At 43.3% G+C, this 26930-nt stretch overlaps 1 protein-coding gene across 1 annotated transcript in view; it reads left to right on the top strand.

Annotated features, from left to right (window-relative positions):
* The window catches only part of LOC116836902 (sodium channel protein type 5 subunit alpha-like), a 103791-nt gene that overhangs the window by 45782 nt on the left and 31079 nt on the right, over positions 1 to 26930 (top strand). Inside the window, 7 exon segments of the mRNA XM_075063379.1 lie at positions 4997 to 5003; positions 7515 to 7693; positions 9813 to 10163; positions 11561 to 12007; positions 17066 to 17129; positions 18312 to 18466; positions 19106 to 19299. Coding sequence (XP_074919480.1) covers positions 4997 to 5003; positions 7515 to 7693; positions 9813 to 10163; positions 11561 to 12007; positions 17066 to 17129; positions 18312 to 18466; positions 19106 to 19299 — 1397 coding nt within the window.

Below are 26930 nucleotides of genomic sequence, written 5' to 3' on the forward strand. Positions count from 1 at the left end.
TTTCAGTCAAGGAACGGGTTCTTGGTGTAGGGCTTCAGAAGGGAAACATGGAAAACTGGGTGTATTTTGAGAGACTGGGGAAGCTGGAGTTTGAAGGTAACTGAGTTAATCTGCTGACATATTGGGAAGGATCCCCAGAACTGGTGGTCTAATTTGCAGGAAGGTCATTTGATCTGGAGATGTTTGGCGACAAGCCACACTTTCTGGCCTACCATAAATACTGGAATTTTTTGCTGCTGATGGTCCACATGCATTTTGTAGGCCTTCTTCACCTCTTCTAGATGGTTCTTGAGTACTTCCTGAATAAGATGGATCTGATGGACCCAGCTGGTAGTGGCAGGGTTCAGGGAAGCTATTGGTAATACTGAGTGGAAACGAAGATGGAACCCATAATTAATGAAGAAGATACTCCTACCCATAGAGGCATGGTCAACATTGTAAGAAAATGTTGCCTATGGCAGGAGTATGGACCAGTTAGCTAGATGATAATTTACAAAGCACCTCAAGTACCGCTCCGGTCACCTGTTCAGTGTATCCATCTGTTTAGGGGTGGTATGCAATGGAGATGTATATGTGGATGTCCAGAAGCCTGAATACTTCATGCCAGAAGCGAGAGGTGAACTATGGGTCTTGGTCAGAAACTTTGTGGTCTAGGAATCCATAGAGTCCTACTGTGCAGTAGGAGTTGGGCAGTAGCCTCAGCAGAGGGCAGATGGTTGCAGGGGTGAAGTGGGCCATTTTGGTTAGGCAGTCCACAACCATTCTGACTACAGTGTGGCCATCAGACACTGGGAGTTCCACAGTGAAGACTAGGCTGATGGCAAGCCAGGAGTCTCCAGGGTTACTAAGATGCCAATGGTTCTGGTTTGGGGCATCCTGGTACATGCAGACCACTCATAGGAGTCCGTGTATGCTTGAACCTCAGCTCACATGTGGGGCCAACAGAAAAAATGGGCAACCATGCAGGAGTCTTCCGGTAGCCAGAGTGACCCGCCATTGGAGTATCATGGCACAGCCATAGCACCTCCAGTCAGGGTTGCCTTGGGGGCAAATATATGTGCTCATCAAAGTATATTATTCCATCCTGCAGGGAACGGTGCATCTTAGCTCCCAGTGGCATGAACTGCAACCCTTAGGCAAGTGGGTCTTCTTTGGAGGTGGATCAGATGAGGAAGAGTAGGTCTCACTGAATTGTGACATTGGCAAAGTTACTAGACTTGAGGTGGTAGGAAGGCTTGGAAGTCAGTTCTTCACTTATCTGGTAGTATATCTACTTCTGCAACAGAACATTGGCTTCCCATTTCACTTTCCCGGGCAGTAGGTAATTGTAAACTCAAACCAAGAAAAGAACAAGGCCCACCTTAACTGCCTCTGGTTCAATAGGCTTTGCAGAGGTACTTGAGGTTCTTATGGTCAGTGAAGACCTGTACTGGGTGCCAATCTCCCTCAAGGTGAGGATGCCATTCTTCAAATTCAGTTTTTATGGTGAGCAGCTCTATCCAGTATTTCATAGTTCATCTCTGTGGGAGTAAGTTTTTGAGAATAAAATGCATAAGGGTGCAGAACTGACAGGGTCCAAGTCACTGTGATAATACCGCTGCTAGGGCCACATTGGATGCATCTGTTTCCGCTATAAATGGACAAGTTGTGTGTGCCAGGACTGTGGCCATGGTAAAGACAGCCTTTAGCTGAGCAAAAGTGAGTTGGCCTTCAGTCAACTGAAAAAATTACACAGCTTTGCAGAGGAGGGAAGTCAAGGGAGTTATTAATTGGAAGAAGTTAATGATGAATCTCCTATAAAATTTGCAAAGCCCAGGAAGCGCTTCAGTTACCAGATGGCCCAAGGTGCTGTCCAGTTGGAAGTGGTTTCCACCTTTTGCTGATCCATCTAGACTCCCTCCAGGGAGATGATGTACTCAAAAAATTCAACGGTGGCTTGTTCAAAGGTGCACTTTTCCAATTTGGTATACAACCCATGTTTCTGTAGTCTCCCTAGGACAGACTGGATATGCTAGTAGTGCTGCTCCAGATTCTTGGAAAATACCAGAATATTGTTGAGGTACATAATCACATACTGATCCAGGATATCCCTGAACACATCGTTCATGAAATGTTGAAATGTTGCAGGGGCATTGGTTAAGCCAAACAGCATCACCAAGCATTCAAAATACCCATACTGAGTATGAAAAGCAATCTTCCATTTATCCCCAGGCCTTATGTGCAATCAATTGTATGCTCCCTGAAGATCTAGTTTTATGAAGATCCTGACAGTCCTCAGGCAGTCAAGCAATTTCAAATTAGGGGCAAGGGGCACCGGTTATGAATAGTCACTTGATTCCCAGTCAGAGAGAACGATTGTCTACACAGAAACTTAGTGACCCATCCTTCTTCACAAAGAGGACTGGTGCACCTGATGGAGAGGTAGATAGCCAAATGAAGTCCCTGGCAAGGTTTTACTGGATATATCCATGGAGCATCTCCTGCTATATGGAATATATCCAAAAGCAGGGCACCTTTGCTACAGGGCTGTAGGTCTATCAGGCAGTTGTAGTCTCTGTGAGGGAGCAGTGAGTCTGCATTTTTCTGTTTGAACACATCCAGGTAGTTGTAGTACTTGTCATCGAGTCTGAGATTCTGGGCTGAATCTGTTTTCATATGACTAGCCTCTGCCATTCGAGATTCTGCTTCTGAAGGTCTCATCTCATCCAGGGACCCCAAGTGCGGGTCACTTGGTGGTTGGTTGTTCCTTGGAGGCACACTTTCTGACAGTATTCGGAGGAGAAGCTAATGCTCTTCCACCACCAGGAAATACAAGGGTCATACGATGCCAACTAAGGAATGCCAAATATTAATGAGAAGTGGATCATATCTAAGCATATTGTTTTTCAGTGCCCTTCCACTGCAGCCTCTAAGGGGACCATCTCTTGAGTCACTGGTCCCTATGAAAGGGGCAACTCATCCATCTTCTCCACAAGGTCCAGTGTGAGTTTCAGCTGGAAAGGGATCTGGAGCATTTTGTTCTTCTCAGCATTTATAAAGTTAGCAGCAGCCCTGGAGTCTATCATCGGTAGTTGTGGGGAAATCTGCTGTACCGGCTCCCAAGACCTGCAACAGGAGTAGCAAATAGAAGTGCAGGGAGGCACCATAGTTCCCAGGCTAGGTTCTACTTGAGGGTGAGCCGGAGGGTGAGTGGTTCCAGAGCATGGAGCTCTGATGGTGCCCAGGCTGTACCCCTATACTGGGCCTAGACTGAGTTCTTCCAAGCTGAGCAGGAGGTAAGAAAATGTCCTGGTCTCCTACAGTAAAAAGAGTGGTTCAACTGTTATTTACACTCTCTCTTCCCTGGGGTCAGATACTGGTGACCTAGGTTGACATACATGGATTTAGGACTCAGTTCTACAGGCCTCAGTGTGGAGAGCAGGCATGAAGGTGTCAGGCTACCCGTCCTTTCCTCCTCCTATTCATGCATTTGAAAATCAATGTGTAGGCGCGGTCAATAAAGGTGCCTAGGCAGGTGGGATTTTTCATGCTGGCTGGTTAGTCTTTTACCTCATCATTGAGCCTCCACCAGAAATAATAAAGTTGAGCTGCCTCTTTCCATTCAACACCAGCCACAAGCCATTGTAAATGGGCAGTGTAGGAGGTGACTGGCTCATGTCCCTTGCAAAACTTCTGGAGGGCAGCTTCTGCAGAGTGGATGCAATGCGAATAATCAGAGATGGTTGTGAAAGCTTGCGGGTAGGCATCCCAGTCAGAGAGCAAAGGGCTGTTCTGCTCCAAAGGTGGGGAGGCCCAATCAAGTGCTTCGCTGGAGAACAGGCTGACTACTAGCCCCAGCATAGTCTGGTGTGTGGGGTATCTCAGGGGTGGAGCAGGAAGAGAAGTCTGCATTGGTTCAGGTAACCCTGGTATTTCCAACAATCCCCATCAAACTGTTTGGGCAGCAGCACCACGGGGGCTGAGTCTGGTGATAAATCATCTCTTCATGCACGTAGTGTCACTGCTTCTCTCTCAACACTGAGCTGTTCCACCTGAGTTTGTGACAGGGATAGTTCCTCATACAGGGTCTTCTTCAAGTGCACACTGCATAGCATGGATCTGTAGTGCAAGGTTCTCTACCTGCAGATGGGTGACTTGGTCCTCTGGTCACAGGCCCTTGGGGAGCTGCTGGTCGGACGGTGGCCCACCCCCTGTGTCATCTGTGGAGGGGTTGGATGGATTTGGGGGGGTTGGTAAAGATGGTCTGAGGGGACTGGGACGAGGGCAATCAGATCTAGTGGTCAGAGCAGGAGTTGGGCCAAGACAGGTACCGGGAGGTCAGAGTTTGAGAAGGGCCAGAGGGTGAACCGAGAGTCAGGTGCCAGGAGACAGGCAGGGTCAGGCATCAGGTTACAGATAGCAATTGAATAGTAAAGTTGAGAACAAAGCAGAGTCATAAGCCAAAGTCTAGGGTCTTTCACAAGTAGGATCTGGAGCAGAGATGGGCAGGCAGTCTGCATTGTTGCTCAGACAGCTCCCCTTCATGGTGTCTTGGTTGAAGTACTGGTATCAGTCAGTCAGGGGCCTGTGGGGGGCCACCAGTCAGAACCTGCTAGGCAGTACTTCCAGCCAAATTCAGCCTCAAGGGGTCCTCCCGTGGGAGCCCAGTCTAAGCCTCCAATGGTGTGATGCAGAGGCATCAGTGGCTCATAATCCCCATAGTCCCAGATTCTAACTGCAGGTACTAACACAGGGCAAAGCAGGACTTTCTCTGTAATGTGAGCCTGTAATTCAGGTGCTCTCAATGAACCCTTTGCTAGCACCCAAAGAGTATGGAGAAGGAAGATGTTTGATGCAGTTGCAGAGGGGACAAGAGCCAGACCCTAGGATGTTGCAGGGGATGGTGTGGGGGAGTAGTTTAAGACAAGGAGCTTGGGGGTCAAGATGGACTGGCAGCCAGGAGAAAGAAGTATGGGGGAAGACAGGACATGTGGTGGGAGGAAGATCTGCCAAGGAGCCAGGGTGTAGGGAGACAGCCGGGAATGGCAGGACAAAGATACTTTGACAAGTAGCTGGAGAGATAGAGGACAGTGAGACTGGATGAGAAGCCAATGGAGAAAGACTGGGACTGTGAGCCAATGGGGAAGGCGAGTCTGGGGGGGCAGGCAGCATCTGGAGGCTGGGGGCGAGAAAGAGGGAGAGATCAGGGAGTGGGGGAAGGAGCTAGGACTCTCTGGGGGACAAGGAGCTGGGCAAGGACACTGGGAGCAGGAGTGGGGGAGACTCCGATGGGGCGTCTAGAGGGGTGAGATACTGGCAAGGGCTGGGATCAGAAGCCTGAACTGCCTAGATGAGGAAATGGCATTGTGATAAAGAACCAGTGGTGGGGAAGAGACAGTGCTGGGACAGGGACAGGTTGGAGGGGATGGAGCAGAAGAGTCTGTGCCCACTAGAGCACACTCCCCTCCAGAGCCTGGAATGGAACCCAAGTTCCTTGAGTTTCACCATTCCTCTTCTGTTGGCAAATATTTATGAAATCTGTTGTCAAAGTGTCCCATGCCCCTTTAGGGCTGTTCCACTTAGAGAAAAACAACATACTGCTACAGTCATACTACCTTATCTCAGGTGGCAGAGGTCTGCTGCCATACACCGCTGTGTGCAGGTATAAAGATCAGAGCTGCCCCTAACACCCCTCAGTTCCTTTTTACTACCCGTGATGGTCGCTGGAACCCTGTTCAATATCAGAACAGTTCTCTCTGTCAGCTTTTGTGTGTAATAGTGTCTATAATACAGTTAATCAAGTGATTAGTATAGTTAGTAAGTTTTAATTGTGTTTAAAAATATTTTTTTTCAGACTTGTTGTTTTTCCAGTTTGGGGGTGTTTCTGCTTGCAGTACCAAGGTATGCCCCAGCCACCGGGCTTCAAGCTGTGTGCTTTTTGCTGGAGGCCTATACCTGTGAGTGACCTGCACAATAGCTGCCTGAAGTGCTTGGGTGAAGCACATGTAAAAGGCCAGTGCCAGATTTGCAGGGAGCTCAAGCCTAGAATGAAGAAGGATAGGGAGGCTAGGCTGAAACTGCTGTTGATGAAGGCAGTGCTGACTCGGTACCAAGCGCTACAGCTTCAATGAGAAGTGCGCCTCCAGCTTTAGTGGAATCCTGGCACTGATCTCCCTCACCTGTGCAGAGGAAGAAACATAAGACTTCCAAAAAGGCCCTGGCCAATGGAAGGTCTCCACCTCTAAGTCTGGTAAGAAGGCAAGGAGTTGAGTAGAGTGTACCTAAAACCTAAGCCCTCCTCCTCCAAATTGGTGCCTAAGTCGGCACAGTTGGCTCTGGCACTGCAGAGAGCACTGTCAAACCTGGTGCCAGAAGTGTCACCATCATCTTTTTCAGCACCACAAAAGGATACCAGTGCCAACTACCCCAGAGGTGTTTGTGGTGGCAAAAAATCTCCTTTGCCTCTTCGTGCCAGTGTTTTCATCACTAAAGGAGTGGGATCCCTTGGTGTAAGCCAGAGAATGGTCCCCATACTGTGGGAAACTTTCCAGACGTCTATACTGACCCAATGGAATCAGATTGTGAAAGGATCTGAGTCCTCGCTCCAACAGCTAGTCCCACAGTCTTACCCAGTGTTATGCCAAGAATGGGGCTTGGATGAGGGTAAGCAGGTCGTGGCTCAGTCTAGATAAGACTATAGTTATGCGGAGGAGAGGGGAAGAGGGGGACAAACTGGAGGAATTGGAGAAGATAGCTTCTTCCTCAGTTTAGGGGGTTTGCACAGTGTTCCTTACTCAGGGTTGAAACCTGAGAATTTTTCTGGGTGCCTAGGTCACAGCAGAGGGCCTTTCATTATGAATTCTTGGCCAGGATGTTGAACTAGAGTGATTGACATCTTGTCATTGCCATATGGAGTCAGTGTAATGTTCTTTACATGGGGCTACTGACCATTTTGGAAACATCCACTGGAGCAGAATACCATTTCAGGGGTGCTTCTCTGAGACAGCATGTTATATGTATGCTACACAATCTGCATTGACTGCTGATTTGTTTGGAGATGCAACTTTTAACTTTAAATGGATTGGGTCCTGTTACTTTTAAGATCACCTTTCTCTTCATATGATACTGTGAATAACTGAGACAATCTGAGTCCTCTCAGCTAACGCTCCCCAGTTTAACTGCAAAGAGGCAGGGAGCAGGATATTCTTACTGTGTGCACCTCAGCTAGAGAACTGTTTCCTACTTAGTTCACCAGTGTGTGAACCTGTTGTTCTTCAGGTCAGGTTGCAAGGCTCATTGCTCATTTGTTCATGTGTTTTTTTTCCTTAGGGTGGCGGAAGGGATAAATTATCAGCTTGCGGGTAATGGAGAATTTGTATTGCACCTCCTCTGCCCTTTGGTGCCTGCATGGGTGGATTAGTGTGGGCTAATATATTAATAATAATGTAATAACATTAATAATATTTTAGTCTTATATTTATAAGAAGGCAGCCCTGCTAGGAGACAAGCTCCTCGTACCTTTGTGCTGACATCAGTTTCGCTTTCCCTTTCACAGGTCTTCATTGGAATTTTTACAGCAGAAGTGATCTTCAAAATCATCGCTCTAGATCCCTACTACTATTTTCAGCGGGGCTGGAATATTTTTGACAGCATAATTGTTATGATAAGCCTAATAAGTAGAATTTGGGCATTTAATATTGACTTTTTCAGATTGGTAATGATTCTTCTTTTTTATCTGTTTGACAAAACAATAAACGTTTTGCATGATTTCAGTGGTCCACATTCCCTCGAATAATTCTATTTTTAGAGAATTAATAGCTACAATGAAAATACTAGACTGCGTCCAAGTGACCAATTAATATCTAAATTGTTTGATGAATTTGTAAACTTGATACTGTGTGTTAGTATATATTAAACCAACAAGAACTATATGTCGAGTAATCAAAAAGCACATTTAAAAGTTTACCAAACGGTTCATACTGGATACTACAAAACCTCTGAAGCTGTCTCTCTTGAGTACCCTGGCTCCAGGGGGCTCTGCTGCTTTGGCTCTTCACCCCTTATCATTTCTTTACAAGGATTAGGATCAGCTCTGTCATTCTAGACCTTTTCTTTTGGCGGAGGTGGGGATATGGAGGGCCTTCCCCCTCTCGCTCCCCAAGAATATTCTTGGGATACTTAGGTGGGGTTATGGGTGAGGTTTCCTCACCAGAAATACTTTGAGCTGAGAAAGGAAAGATGGTCCAGCAGCCTCCTCATAAGATTGCTCCTAGTTTAGAGCAAGGAAAAATAGGCTCTGGTAACCCTATATAAAAATGTCACTCTTATTCAGCACATCTGTTCCCTCTTTGTATGTATTCAGAATCACATCTGCTGATTTTGTGACTAAAATAAGTGCTTACTGCTGTTTATTCCTATTAGCCTTCCACAGTTAAGGTGGAGTCATCTGAATTCTCTTTCTTCTTGTTAGTCTGGATCTGTAAAAGCATCAAAGAATCCTGTGGCACCTTATAGACTAACAGACGTTTTGGAGCATGAGCTTTCGTGGGTGAATACCCACTTAGTCGGATGCATGCATGTATTCACCCACAAATGCTCATGCTCCAAAACGTCTGTTAGTCTACAAGGTGCCACAGGATTCTGTGCTGCTTTTTCTTCTTGTCCATCATAACCAAGACTGTGATAATCAGTGACATCTGTGCAAACCACTGAAGACAACAGGGAGCCACTTAAAGCCCTAAGAGGGTAAAAATAGGGTCAGTAAAGTCCTGTTTTGGCATGCAAAACCCTTATTACTGGTGATGATGCACGAGATTGGGGGCGTGGGGAAGAGCTTGGTTTTCAGATAATTTCCATTGGTTTCCATTTCATGGAACTCAATCAATTCTTGATCAGGTCCTAAAAGCTTGGGTCCATGGTAATGTAATAGGACACAGTCCTGTAAGTTTCTATACAACTTGAAGCAAAGGAGCTAGTAAGTCCCCACCCCACTGGGACTTACTAGCCAGTTATAGTTGATATAGCCATGCTTAGAATATTAATGAATAATAGAACTCCACGAATCAAAGTGTAAACAGAGCATTTTTATTCACAAAAATATTCACAAATCATAGTTTGTTTTTAATTATTTGACCATTTCTAGTAATATAGGAATACTTATTTCTTGAGCTGGTCAAATGGTGCAAATAATACAGACAATATATTTGCAATTATAGTCCAAAATAAAAGCACCAAATATGATTTGCTTTGATTCATGAAGTCATATTTTTATTTGGACAACTGCTGTGTGTTAAAGAAAATGATCATGAAGCCTGAATTTTAGCATGAATGACTCCTTCATAATGAATTTTCAGAAATGCATTATTCTGTTAATAAGTTTCTATCAGCCAGTCAGGGAACAATAACAACACCATGGGACTTAGATGATGCAGCCATACAACACAAATAAAAAATAGTAATAAGCAAACTCAAACTGTTCATGAACAGCCAATAGTTTGAAAATTATTCATCTGAACTATTTGGCGGATAGTTGTGAATAAAGAATATTTTAAGTGCACATATAATGTAATCAGAATTAGTTTGCAAATCATCCTCTAACGAGCAAAAGGACTAAATTGAGAACAAATATTATTGAGAACAAATAGTTCTACTTATTACCAGATTGCAATTTGTGTGTTTCTGATAAGTCAGAAAAAAACTACAAGAAAATATACATTCCTGAGTATAACAAATATTTCAAAATTATGGGCTCAGTTTTTTATAAGTGAATGTTAGAAATACATTATTTAATTTTTTTGCTATTTGACGTTGTGCTATTTCGTTTTGTCTTACAGCTGCGGATCTTCAAATTGTCAAGGTCATGGCAAGGCTTAAATAAACTTGTGAAAATCATGTGTCAGTCAGTTGGTGCCTTGGGTAGTCTTGAACTGGTGTTGTGTATCACTGTATTTATTTTTGCTCTAGTAGGAAGGCAGGTTTTTGGACAATGTTACTTCAACTGCGCTAAAATAAGCACAGACTGCAAATTACGCTGGCATATGATGGATTTCTTCCATTCATTCCTTATTATATTCCGAATTCTATGTGGAGAATGGATTGAAACCTTGTGGGACTGCATGAAAGTAGCTGGGAAAGAGCTATGTCTTCCTTTTTTCTTGCTGGTCCTGATGGTAGGAAAACTAGTGGTGAGTTTTCTAATATTGTTCTATTTGTATTGCTCATATGTAGGGACCTACCAAATTCACGGTCCATTCTGGTCAAATTCATGGCCAGAGGGTTTTTTAATCGGTCTATTTCATGATTTCCAATGTTTACATCTGAAATTTCACAGTATTGTAACCGTGGGGGTCCTGACCCAAAATGGGATTGGGGAGTGGTTCAAAGTTGTTGTGAGGAGGTCCCAAGATTGCCACCCTCACTTCTGTGCTGCCTTCAGGGTTGGGCTACAGGAGGTTCCTGAAGCCCCTGGAGAAGCAGGGAGTGGAAGCCCCAGCTGCAGCCACTGGGAGCAGAAGTCCTCAGTCCCCTCAGGAGCCACTGGGGAAGAAAACCCCAAGGTCTGCTCCCAGAGTCCCAGCAGGAGCTGCAGGTTGAGGGGAGTGGACGTCCAGAGCCCAGCTCCCGGGCTGCTGCAGCACAGAAGTGAGGGTGTACCACCCTAATTTCTGTTCTGTTTCTGGAGGTGACCCTGATCTCCCCACCAAGCATGGTGTGCAGGGGAAGGACAACTTCTGTCCCTCCCCAACCTGGCTGGACTAGCAGCTAAGAGTCCCAGGCTCCTAGCACCATGGGAAAGATCCGATTTCACAGGGAAGGACTGATTTCATGGTCCGTGACACGATTTTCATGGCTGTGAAATTGGTAGGGCCCTATTCATATGCAAATATACTACCTCACCATTTTTTCTAGAAAGTGTGAAGTTTCCATGAGGCAAATGTGTTGTTTTTTGAATGCATGCCCCATATTTATTTGTTTATTTTTTGCAAGATGCGTATTAGTAGATATGCCATTTTTTGGATGTCTTCCTGACTTGAGAGGGTACTGCTGGTCAAACCATTTGGATAGTTCAGTGTTTTATTGTATACATTATATCACAGAAGCTTTGCTTTCAGTATTCATGCCCATGGTTCCCTTCTCCCTCTCTTCGTTTGCTATGGCAAGGTTAGCATACTCTTCAGTGAGTCTTACAATTAACTACTGTCAGCTCTTGCGTCTTTTAGCAGGTTACACTGCCAAGCGTTTCTGACATACTTATTTTTCACCACAACTGATCTATCATATAACTTGCTTCCTGTCCCTTCTGTACCTCATGTTGCATACTTTCTCTTTAACTTTGACATACATTTTTTGTCTTTATGTTGTATTGTTAAGTTTCACCTTTTGGGAATCCATCCATGCTCAGCTCATGCATTAGCTAAGTAGTCACTAAATAAGATAGCATAGTAGAAAATGTTTTCTTGTTACCATGTTGTTATACTAAGGAAAAAATATTGGGAGGGGAATTTAAAAAAGGGTTTCCAAGACTGCTTTTTCAATTACAAAACAGTATCATCAACTTACTTTTCACTTCAATTGTTTTCAGGTGCTTAACCTATTCATTGCCTTGCTGCTGAATTCCTGGAATATTGATGATCCAGCAACACCAGATGCAGCTGAAAAGAGGACCAAGCTTCAGCTTGCCTTTTCTCGGATTCACATGGGTCTGCAGTTTGTGATTCACATGACAGGAGATTTGTGTTGCAAAATACTCAGACAAGGGCTGAAAACAATGACCAGCAGGAAGGTTACGGTGAAAGTTACTACACAGAACGTTGGTGGGAATGACCATGCCACTATAGATATGGGGGAAAATTACACTGATAATGGGATTTACCAAAACAAAGAGAAATCCCCAATGGCAAAGGAGTATGAGGATTTTCTGACCAATTCTAACACATTTGTTTGTGTCCCCCTTGCTGAGGCAGAGTGTTACAGTGAGGATTATGATGATGAGAATAGCACATATACTGAAATGGAATATACAGCAATGGTAAGATGCCTAAATGTTTTGATATCTCTTTATACTTCTATCTCTAAGAAATCGTGTCCAGGACTCAACAGTAAATTATAACTTTAACCCATTTTCCCTTCTGTGGAAGGGAATTAATTAATTAATTGATGTCCAAGATGGACTTCGTTCCCATTCCACCCATGGACCTCCATTATTCTGAGTCCTAGTCTTGCTAGAGTGAACAGTAGGCGTCTGAATATTTTATAAGGATGAGGGAAGAGTCTATCTGAAAATGGAAAATTAGCAGGATTTAGTTTGTGCACCAAGACTTCGGTGTGGTACATTTCACAATGCCTGTGATATATCCATTCCGGTAGGTGTTTAAAGATGTGCATTTTCTGTCCATGTGAAAAAGGGGTTAGTTGTGTGGATATTTGCCTTCTTAGTGGCCCTGCAATAATACAAGCAGACCATCAGGGTTGGAAGGGACCTCAGGAGATCATCTAGTCCAACCCCCTGCTCAAAGTAGGACCAATCCCCAGACAGATTTTTACCCCAGTTTCCTAAATGTCACCCTCAAGGATTGAACTCCCAACCCTGGGTGTAACAGGCCAACGCTCAACACAACCAACTTTCTGCTTCTGCCAGTGGCTTCAGGGGGAAGATGCTGTTAATATTGAGTTGTATTCCATTCTTCCCTTGCTATCCATAGTTATGTTTCTATCTGCTTTGTCTCCATTTACTCCTGGATGAAAGCCAATTACTTTAAATGAAATTTGACCAAGACAGAAATTACTTTCTTGCTACCTCCTCCTCTTGTCTTACAGATAGGTGGGATTCACAATTTTCTGAGGGAGGCTTTCTTTGAATTTCTCTCAGCTATTCAGTTAATAGTGATAATTCATTGGATTGATAGCCAAAGGAAACTCAAATAAAATCTACACCATGAAAATTAAGCAATTTATTTCTAATTTTTCCATTCTCTAGCTCAACTTCTGGGATGTTTTTTGGGTACCCATCTCTCATTTTTGGATTTTTTGAGCACCCCTCATGCCTTTAGTATGTCCCTTGATCTTGTTACCTTATATCTTCTCTGCATTTTACCAAAATTTCCTGTTCCTCTGCATGTCTCCTGCACCTTTTATTTTTCTTTTATTTTCTTTCTTTTCTTATCTGTGGTTCTTTACCTTTGTGTTTTCAATTTTTTCTGTTATTTCCAATGAGTAGTAAAAAATTGTAAAATAATATGGAATTCTACATGGTTACCTACTTTAGGGAAAAATAAAAAGTATCAGTCATTTGAGTACTGCTCTTAATTCCTTGATTACGTATTTCTAACATAAGATACTTGACACGATTATTTTTCTAAACTATGACTTCCTCAACTTGTTTTGGGTGTTAGTAGAGGAAACTGAATGTCCTTATCCCCAGAAAAATATTTGAGTATCTCAGCATGTTTTGTTCTGTCAAGAAAATTCTGCTTTAGAAATAAGTATGCCACCAAATAAAAATAAAGAAAAATGATCCCATCTTGGATTATTTCCAGCAGAAAAACGAAATAAAGCATAGGAGAGGGAAATGGAAAAGCTCAGGAGTTTTAAGTCAGGCCTCTGGGACTTCTGATACCATAAGTGTGTTTTCCACCAGTACACAGAAGGAAAAACAAACAGAGGTAATGGTAATAACTTTATTATCTATTATAAAGGCTGTAGATATAATGATTATTTTATTTGTCCCATTATTACTGTGCTGAAGAATGAGGTGGTTCCCTAGAGGTAATAAGTTTATGCAATGCAAGAAACAATGCCGTTCTCTAATGATGAAACAGACATAATAGTTCTTTCAGAATGTGGAGATTGCTGTCCAAACTGAAAAGACATTTTGTATTTCCAATAAACAGCTAAGGTTATTAATATAGAACAACATACAGTACTATACCAAATAAATGCAAAGGAAATAATCTAGGATCAATGCCAAATTTTAAGGGCTATTTTTAAAAAGGTATCCTGTATCTGATATTCAGTTTCGTGCAAAATTATTGGCATGTTTAGTTGTGGATCTTAAAACCCGTACCTCTAATTTCTAAATTGCAGTTGATTCCATCCATGACTGTCAAGAAAAGGTGAAGAAGCATGTCTCCGTTCTAGGCAATATAGAAAATAAAATGGAAGTCAGATAGGTCTATGGACTCCCCACCTTCAAAAGAGCACATAGCTCTAACAACAGTATTTTTGAAACCACTCTGCAGGCATAGTTATTTGAAGTCCTGATATTGAAAAATAAGATCTCTCGGTATGATCACCCAGACCAACTTATCTTCTTTGTCCTGACTAATTAATCTTCAAACAACATGTCGCACATATCCTAGTATATAAGAAGTTACAATTTTGAGGTGGTCTTTAAGACCTGTTAGACCTGAGAGAGATTATTTACTATGGTGGTAACATTTCCTTACATGAGCAAGGGGAAGGACATCTGCTATAATTGAAATATGTAAAGTCACAGAACTCCTAAATATCTATTTTCTATTTAGAAAAAAAGAACTTTGTTTGATGTATTGGTAAAATCTTTAGGCAATGGCTCTCAAATAACAATGATTTTGTTTGTAGTTATCAACCACTGGGGTGGTGAAGTAAATGACTATTGACAGTCTTATGCCCCAGCTTTAAATGAAGCCATGTGAGCCTTCTTTACCCTCTTCCATAGTATCTCTGAAATCATAGCCCGTGGAACTTTTCTGAACAGTGAGATGATTAACCTAACTCAGATTGCCTTCACCCAACCTCCTAAGAGCTCTCAACCTACGTTAACAATGAGATTTCACCAGGATCACGTAAATTAAGATGGAGCAAAGAGAGAGGATTATTCTACCTTCCCTGCTGGAGTTTAGCCCACTAACACAAATGCAATTTGTAGGAGTTCTAAAGGATATCCAGGTTCCTTTATGTGAAAGAAGACTCTGTCCCTCTTGATTGCAGGAAGCCAGTGATGAGCATGTGACCCACTACTGACAGATCATCACACTCCATCTTAGGGAAGGTGAAATACTAACCAGCAGCATCTGAACAAGCTGTTGAGATAGATATAGAGAAATAAATAAAGCACACACTTCCTGGAGAGTAAGGAAAGTGTAAGTGGGGGAATGACCCCTCTATTGTGTGGAACTTTCCTGACTTCTGCACTATCCTGGTGAAATGGGCTAGCGGAAGGATCTGAGTCCTTACTCCCACTTCCTTTACACAGAGGCCTCCTTGCCCTCGAGGACTACCCTTGCACTGTCCTGTCTGGCAGAGTTCTCATAACCCCAACAAGGCTGGGCCCAGGATTCCTGGGGGGCCTCAACTCCCAACCTTGCTGTGGTCACCTAGATCAGGGACTAGGATGTCCCCACTCCGGGGTACTCTCTCTGCACTGGATGCTTTCCTGACCCACTGATCATTACATACAATTTAAAGCAATACAGTTTATTTAATTAACAATTAGTTTGAAAAGGAATAAGGAAAAATGGGAAAAGTTAAAGGAAACACATCACCCTGCTCTATGGCAGGGAACATCACAAACAGTGTCTCTGGAACGTCAGGACAGTTCACAGTCTGTTTCTTATAGGTCCCAGGCCTCCTTCTCAGGCCCTGGCTGTGCTGCAGGGACGCTGAGGGTTGGACACTCGGTCTGGTGGTGGCCACACGCTCTCAGGCTCTAGGTGGCAGGACTCTTCTTCCCAGTGTCCTCCCCCACCCTGTCAGGGTTACAATCCCTCTCCAAGTCTGGCCGGCAGGGCCTCTTGGCTGAGGCATCTCCCTGTGCTAGGCCTACTGCCCAGGGTTCCCCTCACTCTCCCCAGCTGCTCACCATACCCGGCTCTGGACTGCTCCACTCTGCCTCAGCCCAGCTGCTGCTGCTCTGCCTCCAGCTCCCTGGGCTGCTTCTCTGGCCCCTCTGACCCTGGTTGCTGCAGCTCTGCTCCCAGGACAGGTCTGCTCTGCAGGCTGCTTCTGTGACTCTGCTCCCAGCTCTGATCTGCTTCCTGGGCTGCTTTTCTAGCCCCTCTGGCTCTGGTTGCTGCAGCTCGCCTCCCAAGGCAGGTCTGCTATCTCTGGGCTGTGCTCTGGCTTTGGAGCTGCAGCTCTGCTTCCAGCAGCTTAGCTTGGGCCCCTGCTGCCTCCTTAGCTGGGCCCCACTCTGTCTGACCCAGGCAATCCCAGTTCACATGGAGGACAGGACCCCCCTGGCCTCCTGACTCCTTGATTAGCCTGTCCACCCTGTCAATCAGGCTGACGTGGAGCATTGGCCTCTCCCCATTGCCCCTGGGGACAGTCAGTCACAGGTCCCTGATTTCCCATGGACCCTTCCCCTTTTGGTACTGGGAGCTAGCAACCAAAACACCCCAATGAATGTTAGTATGGGGATACCAGTCACCTTACAAAAGGAAGGAAACTAAAGCTTGTAGACCACACAGCGGTCCACTATCTAAGAAACAAAGGCAGATGAGAAGCATCATACCAGAGTACTATGCATTCCACTGTCTCATCATCCAAATTAAAGAACCCGGTCCTGCTGTATAATGGCTTGGCTATCATAGAAAACTCACATCTCTAGCCACAGGAAGGCAACTATGCTCAGTCAGAACCTTGTGAACACTCAGCCCAGTGTGGAAGTGGTAAAAGTGGGGGGCAGGGCATTCTCAGCAAAGGACTCTTGACTGTGGAAGTCCATTCTAAAGGAAATCTAATGATTTTACCTAGCGCATAATATAATACCCACCTTATCTTCTAAGCCTTCCCTTCAATTACAAAGGTTGGGCAGGTGACAAGGAAGAGGAAAAAACAAGCAAGAGAAGGACATCTATTTTTAAACATACCTTAAGTAATAGCTACTGAACCAAAGAATACAGAAAAGCATTTCCTTGTTCTATTATTATATTATCCTTAATAATGTCTTGGCAATTCAGTACCATTGTGATAGGGATCTTTGAAATAGCTGGATAAATCACTTTTCTTGATGTTTTCTTCTGTTATGTCCAGTTTATTTTAGGACAATGCAGCTGCATTAAGGGAAAATTCATAAATTGCCTTCCTTATTTGTTCTACTGTTGTGCAGGAATTGGCGGGGATCATCCAATCGACTGAAAAGTTAGATGCACCTAAGGACTGTTTTACAGAAGGTAAGAATCTGCTTGCTTCATAGTGATATGAAGTGTGACTAATATTCCAGAGGCATTGCTTTAGAAAATGTTTTCATATTAGCTGTGAGGCATTCTGGCAACCTGTGTTTGTGTTTCTCTGGGTCACTTCTTTATACAGATAATTCTCAGAACACATGTAAAACTCAGAAGACACTTGTTAACGTGACTTGGTGAATTGTTGCCTGTTGTCAAACTAAGAAGCACTCACTAAACCACTACACTGCTTTTACCTTGATAGTCTTTTGCACTCTATTGCTTACATTAGCAAGCTATTTCTTGACCTGCTTAATTGATTTTTCTGTTTTGCCAAGATGTAAAAAGGCTTCGAGATTGGGACGGAACTCTTGGACCTGTTTATCAGATCATATGTAAATGTTGTGATGGACCCAGAGCTTTTTCAGAGGTAGTGCAAGAATAACCTAGGAGGGCTGTAGTTTCTTGGCTGCCTTCAGACTTCCATCTATTCTCTTCAAATCCAGAAGCCTTCCTAGTTGACATCAATCCCTCTTCTTTCCATAGCCCTCTGTGTAATGTTGACCTCACCTGAACTTCTTTGGTTCTGCTGATACCTCCAACATTAAATGGTGCTCTTGGGCCTCTTCTCAGAAGCACTACAGGGGTTCCCCTCCTTCACCTAAGAAAGACATTTCTCCCTGCCAACTAACACTTCTACATCCTTTCCCTGTCATCCCCAGAATCCATTGAATACAAACTTCCCAGTTGATATCTTCTGAATGACCCATACAATTATACAAAAATAGGACTCCTTCTCTCAATTCACTAGATCCTTTATTGTATCTTTGAGTGTAGGGATATGTATTATATAGTAGAATAAACATAATAATTATAACATCATGACATTTAGCTATGTATTAAACCATGAAAAACCAACCTGTATATCTCTCTTGCCTTTTGTTTTCCCTTCCCTCGCTTTTTCTCTCGTTCAACTGTATATCTTGGTATATTTTTTTCTGTGTTGCTGCCTCTGTCCTTCTCTTTCTTGCCCTGTGTTCTGTTTTCTTACTTTGAGCTGCTGATGTTTGAAGCAGTAGTGGCTTGTTGTGTTCAGTAAGGGCTCCTGCTGCTATTCTTGCCCCTTACTGAGGATGCAGAAAATTGATTGAAAATGGATACAGGCTATCCTGTGCTTTTTCTTTTCAGGCTGTGTCCAATGCTCCTTATGCTGTGCAGTGGATATCACAAAGTTTCCAGGAAGTACTTGGTGGCGATTTAGGAAAACCTGCTACCAAATTGTTCAGAATAGCTGGTTTGAAACTTTCATCATATTCTTAATTCTCCTGAGCAGTGGAACTCTGGTAAATGTAACTTACTCTCCTATAAGGTATGGCTTGCGGGGTGTATGTAGTGCCTGGGGGTCCCCAGATCTGAGGCAGCCTGCATAGTGAAGTTGTTCTAGAGCTACAAGTTCTAGAAGCTTTGGCTCCCCAGCTGGCAGCCAGGGGAGCTAACAGGAAACAAGGCAGGGTTGTACTGGGAGTTCACAGAACAAGAAATGCTTCTGCGAACATTTGTGTTTGACAAATCAGCATTTTCCAGTGAAACCCTTTTTCATCAGAAAATTCCTGACAGCTCTACTCACTAACTCCACGACAAATTTGGGTGTCCCAGTTTTTGGGAGACTAACATGGAAAACCGTGGGACCTGATTTCTACAACAGTGGCTGGACTCAGTGGGAGCTGCAGGCACTCAACATATCTGATTTTCAAATTTCTGAAAATCAGGCCATAGCTGCCTTAAAATAGGCCCCCAATATCTCAGGTACAAAAAATAGAAAGCACTTTTTAAATATAGACTTTAAAAGAAAATGTAGATTATTTGCTCATTCTTGCGGCACATCAATAAGTCAGACAACGAGTACTATATCTTAGCAGAATTTTAAAATAATCCATTTTAAAACTACAGAACTGTTTTACTTTTAAATTCTCAAATTCCAGGCATTTGAAGATATTTACCTTGAGAAATATGAAACCCTTCAAAAACTTCTGATGCTTGCCGATATAATATTTGCTTACATCTTTTTACTGGAGATATTTCTGAAATGGGTGGCTTATGGTTTCCAGAAGTATTTCACGAATTTCTGGTGTTTGCTTGATTTCTTTACTGTATGTGTAAGTATTACTTTTAACCTGTTTTGTTCAGCATGCTGAATTATGTAGCCAAATAGAAAGCCACTGTAAAATGAGATTAGGCACACATACAAGTGTGAGGGCCAATTTCCCAAAGCTGAAAGTAATTCTGAGCAAAATTGACTGCGAGGAAAAATTTGAATAGAAAATTGTGAACAAGAATTGGGAGTTGTTTAAGAACATTTTACTAGATGCCCCAAAACTCACAATCCCACAATCACTCAAGGCAACATTGATTTAAAAACCATCCTGGTTCAGAGGGAAGATGAAGCAGTAATAAAAATGAAAAGACAGTATATATCAAATGAAAAGGGGAAATTGATAGCAGTTAATATAACTTAGAAGCTAAGCAATGCAGACAGTTAATCAGGGAAGCTAAACGTATAAATGAAAAAAATATGGACAATAGGATTAAGGAGAGTAAGAAGGAACCTTTAAACTATATCAGGAACAAAAGGATATATAACATTGGTATAGGTGTACACAGAGATGGTGAAATTGTCAACAATGAGGTATAAGAGGCACAAATGTTCAGTAAAAATTTCTGCTCTGTATTTGGAAAGAAGCTGAATTATATAGTCATATCATGTAATGATTACATGCTTTTATATTTTAACAGTAATTAAGGAGGATGTTAAAAGCATGTACTAAAAAGTTACACATTTTTAAACCAACAGGTCCAGATAACTTGCTTCCAAGAGTTTTAAAAGAGTTGGCTAAGAAGATCTCTGGAACATTAATAATAACTTTATATAAATCTTGAAATACTGGGGAAGTTATGGTGGACTGTTAAAAAAAAGATCAAATGTGTCTATAATAAAGAATAAACGGGGTGACCTTGGTAATTACAGGTCTATTAGTCTGACATCAGTTGTGAGCAAAATAATAGAATAGCTGGTACAAGACTTTGTCAATGAAGAGTTAAAGGATGGAAATATAATTAATGCCAGTCAACTTGGTTTTATTGAACTTAGGTATTGTCAAATGAACTTGATATTTTTTATGAGATTACAAGTTTAGTTGATAAAGATAACTGCTGTAATATGATATATTTGGATTTCTGAAATGCATTTGACCTAGTACCACAAAAGTTCAGATTTAAAATTAGCATAATACAATATTGAATGCACGTCTGTATAGCGCAATTTCGCTTATAGCGCGGGACCGCGCATGGATCCCAAATTTAATTAATTACATTGGGATCCATGGTGTGGATCCCAGCGCATGGATCCCGAATTTAATTAATTACATTGGGATCAATGATAACACGATCCCTGCTATAAGATGGTCCCCGCATTAATGCGGGACTGCGCATGGATCCAAACCCTCGTATTCAAGTGGGGATCCGGCGTACATCTATTAAATGGGTTAAAAACTACCTAAATGATAGATTTAAAAATATAATTGTAAATGAGAAATCATCAGCTGGTGGGTTTGTTTCTAGCGGAGTCCCATAGAACTTAGTTCTTATCCCAACACTGTTAAATATCTTTATCTATGGTGTAGAAGAAAATATAAAATCATAGCTGAGAAAGTGTGCAGATGGAGTAGTAAATAATGAAGACTGGTCACTGTGACAGAGAAATCTGGATTGCTTGGTAATGGGTGCAATCAATCAAGGTGTATTTTGATACAACCAAACGCAAGGTCATACATCTAGAAAAAAAGAATGTATAGGCCATAGTCTTGGGATGAGAGCTGTATCTTGGTAAATAGAGACTCAGACTGGGACTTAGGGGTTATAGTGGATGACTAATTGAACGTGAGCTCCTAATGCAGGGCTGTGATTCCCTCTTTAAGAATATAAGAATGGCCCTACTGGACCAGACCAAAGGTCCACCTTGCCCAGTATCCTCTCTTCTGACAGTGGCCAGTGCTAGGTGCCCCAGAGGGAATGAAGAGAACAGGCAATCATCAAGTGATCCATCCCCTGTCACTCAGTCCCAGCTTCTGGCAAACAGAGGCTTTTTTGAACTCTGTTATGGTCTTGGCCTTCATAACATCCTCTGGCAAGGAGTTCCACAGGTTGACTGTGTGTTGTGTGAAGAAATGCTTCCTTTTATTTGTTTTAAACCTGCTGCCTACTAATTTTATTTGGTGACCCCCTGGTTCTTGTGTTATAAGAAGTAGTAAACAACACTCTCTTACCTATTTTCTCTACATAAGTCATGATTTTATAGACCTCAATCATATCTCCCCTTAGCCATCTCTTTTCCAAGCTGAAAAGTCCCAGTCTTTTTAATCTCTCCTCATATGGCCATTCCATACCCCTAATCATTTTTGTTGCCCTTTTCTGAACCTTTTCCAATTCCAATATATCTTTTTTGAGATGGGGCGACCACATCTGCACACAGTATTCAAGATGTGGGCATACCATGGATTTATATAGAGGCAACATGATATTTTCTGTCCTATTATCTATCCCTTTCTTAATTATTCCCAGCATTCTGTTCAGCTTTTTTGACTGCCACTGCACATTGAGTGGATGTTTTCAGAGAACTATCCACAATGACTCCCAAGATCTCTTTTCTTGAGTGGTAACAGCTAATTTAGACCCCATCATTTTATATGTATAGTTGGGATTATGTTTTCCAAATGTCCATTACTTTGCATTTATCAACATTAAATTTCATCTGCCATTTTGTTGCCCAGTCACCCAGTTTTGAGAGATCCTTTTGTAACTCTTCACAGTCACCTGGGTCTTAACTACCTTTAGTAATTTTGTATCATCTGCAAATTTTGCCATCTCACTGTTTACCCCCTTTTCCAGATCATCTATGAATATGTTGAATAGGACTGGTCCCAGATTAAGAGACTAATGCAATCCTTAGATGTATAAACAGTGGAATACTGAGAAGAAGTAGGGAGCTTATATTAACTCTATATACTACTACTACTATTAGTCACCCTGATTTTGAGGACATTGACAGTTACAGTCTATACTAATAAGTGTTCGCATGGCTCCATAGACCAGTTTGCATGGCTCCATTTACCACACTGACCACAGAGCCATTTGACTGGTTTTGTTGATTGAGCTGCATGTAGTTTCTGTGCTTCCAGCTTCTCTGCTGTTCCTCTCAAAGTTTTGGACACTCACCCTTACGGCATGGCACCGTGCAATGCAGTCAGTTGCCAATTGCTCGAAGATTGAGTTGGAAATAGTCATCTTGTGCAGATTTTGTTTCAAAGTATCTTTGAAGTGTTTTATTTGCCCTCCAAACTTCTAGTTCTTGGAACTCGATTCAGAATATAGAATTTATTTTGGTGGATAGGTCTCAGGCATACAAATTACATGACTAGTCCATCTCGATTTGTCACAAATCAAATGAGCCTCGATACCAACCAAACCAGCTTTTGCCAAGACTTCCGTGTTGGACACCTGGTCCTGCCATTTATGCCCAGAAGTTGTTGCAAGTGTCACAAGTGGAAATTCTCAAGCTTTTTAATGTGCCTAACAGGTCCATGTTTCACACTTATAGAGCAATGTCATTAGGACAACAACATTATACACTTTGATATTTATCTGTAGACAGATTCTGTGTTGCTTCCAGATTCAGTGATAAAGATGACCATATGTGGTTCTGGCTTTCTTAATTTTGCATCTATTTTGTGATCGATTGTTGCTCCATTATTAAACATGCTGTTGAGATAAGTATACTGTTTGATGGTTTGGAGCATGGTACCTTCCAGGCTAACTGATGGATCTTGGTAAAGTTTTTGAGGAGCAGGCTGGAACATGGCCTCAGTTTTGATGGTAAAGCCAAAGTTACAAGCTGCCACAGCACAATGGTTTGTAAGATCTCACAGTGCTGCTTCAGAGTGTGCCACCAAGGCAGAGTCATAGGAATAGAGCAATTCCTGGATCAGTGCTGCGACCACCTTGGTATTTGCACGTAGATGAGAGAGATTAAAAAGGATGCCTGTGCAAAAGCATGAAAAGATGCCATGGAGGACTTCCTTTGGCACCGCAGTGAATAACAAACCAGAAAGGCTAGAAGCGAAGAGACATCCATGCTCATGATTGGAAATGGGTCTTTAGATCACCAACACCAGACTTTTGGGAGGCTCTCTCTTCACTGATAAGAGCACTACTGAAATATTCTCTCACATTCTGGTGTTTTTACTTCAAAAAGGATGTTGAAAAATTCAAAGAGCCACAAGAATGATTCCAGAACTGGAAAATATGCCTTACTTCGTGAGACTTTAGGAGTTCAATCTGTTTAGTCTATCACACTGGAATTAAGGTGCAAATTTTGAAGAGGGCAATTAATCTTTGCAACAGTTAATCAAAGGTTGTTTGTGGTCTGTATCACATGAAGTCTTTAAGTCAAGACTGGATGTCTTTCTGGAGAAAAAACTGCTCTATCTCAGTCACAAGATTTGGTCTTACTGCAGGAACTACTGAGTGAAATTCTGTGGTCTTTCTTATGCAGGAAGTCAAATTAATGTATTACAATGGTTCCACCTGGCTTTGGAATCTATAAACCTGACCAGAGTTGCTGCTAGTCATATACTTCTCATGCTGATTTGTGTTAGTATTGCAAAAGCATCACTACTTCTGAGTGCTGGTCCCTAAGTGCACATATGCTCCATGTGTCCAGAGTCAGAGAATTCTTGTAAGTAGAGTCCATTGGTTCACCCATGTTCCCTTGCCCTCCTTTAGGAAACTACAGCTCCTTCTTTCTGCTACGTGGCCTGGGTCAGAAGTTCCAGTGTCCAGAGCTACTTTTTCATCATTTTTCTTCTATCTGTAAATATTTCAAAGATTGCCTTTAGTGCACATTATACATCAGGGGTCGGCAACATTTCAGCAGTGGTGTGCCGAGTCTTCATGTATACACTCTAATTTAAGGCTTTGCATGCCCGTAATGCTTTTAAACTTTTTTTAGGTCTCTCTATAAGTCTATAATATATAACCAAACTACTGTTATATGTAAAGTAAACAAAGTTTTCAAAATGTTTCAGAAGCTTTATTTAAAATTAATTTAAAATGCAGATCTTATTAGTATAGTGTGATCCTTGCTCTTGCTTTTCCTTGCTGAGTTTTCCAATGTCTGGTGGCACATATTTGGATACTTTAAGCTGCACACAGGCTTCTCAGTGATCAGTTGATAACCAGCTGGCAGGAGGCCAGCGGCTGGAACCCCAGACTGGCAGCTGAGGTGAGTGGAGCTGGTGGCTGGTAGGGCTGAGCAGGGCCGGAAGCCTGGATGCTGTCTGGCAGGGGCCTGTGCTGGAACTCCAACTGGAAATAAGATTAGTGGGGCTGTGGCAGAGACCCTGGCTGGCAAGGGACCAGCAGCCAGAACCCCAGGGCAGCAGCAAGCTGAGCGGGTCAGCCCGCCCAGCTCTGGGGTTTTGGGGGTGGACTGAGCATCTCCACCCGCCACTGTTCTGGGGTTCCGACTGCTGGCTCCAGGCAGTTGGGATCACAGCCCGCTGCCAATCTGAGGTTCCTTCACCCAGCCCAGCAGCGGGTGCTGAGTGAGACCGGTGGTGGGACCCCAGCTGGCAAGGGGCCAACAGCGGGAACCCCAGGGCGGTGGCCGGCTGAGTGGCTCAGCCTGCCCCACGTGCCATCAAAAATCGGCTCGCGTGCCACCTTTGGCATATGTGCCGTAGGTTGCCAACCCCTGTTATACATAATTCTTAATCATTTTAGTATTTTTAAATATTTTTATCACAGTTTTCTAGTTAGATTGATTACCTGCTTTGGGGACACTTTGCACCCCAGCCCCCATTACAGGTATTGGACTATTCCCAGAATGCTGAGCTTCAGAAAATTGTGTCCTGCCTCAACTCCTTCTCAGTCAATGACAACCATCAATGCTGTTTGTACTGTCTTGGGAGACACATATTGGAGCTAGGTGCAATATTTGCCACTCTCTCCCTAGAAACACCCATGAGGCATGAGAATTTTGACTTAAAAAGCATCTCATGGAGAAGGCCATGAGGCCACACTCAGACCAAGGGTGAATGATCCCCTCTCGTACATTGGCCTGAAACAGAGAGGGCACTTCCCACCATGAGGACTGGCTCTGGTGCAAGGGAATCCATACCCACAGACCCTCGGTCAGCATCTCATTGGGAAGGCAGAGAACAGGTCTCCCTCTAAGCCTGCTTTGAAGATGATGGATAGGACTCTGCCTAAATAAAGCAAATCTGCTCATTCAGTACCTGATAACTTAGCACATCCTAAGTCCTAGGGCTGTGACTTAAAAGCCCATAAAGCCAGAGCTCTATCAGTACTGGACCCTGTACTAGTTACACTACCACTTGTACCGTCCAAGCCCAAAACACCAGGATCCATCAGTTCCAGCACAGCTAGAGAGTCAGCTGCCAATGGTGCCGTCACGGTCTCATCTACTGCCAGCACAGAGTTTCCCTCCGCCGATTCTGTCAGCATGAGCAGTTTGGACCCCTCACAATCTAGGGAGGACAGAGACTTAAACTACCCCAGAGGATATTTTTTCCTCTTCCTAAGCCTCAGTTTCTCTTATCTTCTCTCACTGGGGAGATTTTGACTCCACTAGAAACTGTTACCTATGACAGAAGTCTATCCCCTCTTCCATCTACCAGTTGTGTTTTTCCTCCATCAGAACTGTGAGTACTGCTGACAGATATGGACTCAATTTTCTCTTCCTCAAGAGAATCTGAACCACCTGAGGAACCATCATCTCCTCAGGACAGGAGACAGGAGATACAAAGCCTCCTGGTACCAATCTAGTTAGGGCCTTTCTTTGCAACACAGATTTCTTTAACCAAATTTAAGCTAATTCAATTCTCTAATTTTAGATTTATTCTACAGTTCAGAATTATTATTTGTAGATGAATATGAGAAAGAGTTAGAGGAAGGGTGGGCAAACTATGGCCCGGGGGCCACATCTGATCCTTCACATGTTTTAATCCGGTCCTCCAGCTCCTGCCATGGAGTGGGGTCTGCCCCACTCCATGTGTGCCGTGGCTCTGCGCGGCTCCTGGAAGCAGCAGCATGTCCCCCCTCTTCCTCCTATGAGTAGGGGTAGCCAGAGGGCTCTGCACGCTTCCCACACAGCTCTCATTGGCTGGCAACCATGGCCAATGGGAGCTGCGGGGTGGCACCTGTGGACCGGACAGAATGCAGAGCTGCCTGATCTTGGCTTCATGTAGGAGCTGGAGTGGGGACATGCTCCTGCTTCGGGAGCTGCTTGAGGTAAGTGCCCCCCAGACCCTGCACCCTGATCCCCTCCAGCACCCCAACCCCCTGCCCTGGCCCTGATCCCCCTCCCACCCTCCAAACCCCTTAGTCCCATCCTCCTGCACCCCAGAGCCCACACCCCTGGCTGGAGCCCTCACACGCACACCTCTGCCTCAGCCCAGAGCCCCCTCCCACACCCTGAACTCCAAATTTCTGGCCCCAGCCCAGATCCCGCACTCCCAGTCGGAGCCCCCACTCCCTCCTGCATCCTAACCGTCAATTTTGTGAGCATTCATGGCCCACCATACAAATTCCAAAATTTTCCCACTCCTGGGTTAGAGAGTAATTATGGTACAGTAAGAACAGGCATGTATACTCCATTTCACTCCCTAAGAAAAAAATATAACATTCAGGCCATGAATATCTACTATCATCTATTCAGTAAACCCCTTTATT

This window comes from Chelonoidis abingdonii, chromosome 2 (genome assembly GCF_003597395.2).
Source record: "Chelonoidis abingdonii isolate Lonesome George chromosome 2, CheloAbing_2.0, whole genome shotgun sequence".
NCBI lineage: Eukaryota > Metazoa > Chordata > Testudines > Testudinidae > Chelonoidis > Chelonoidis abingdonii.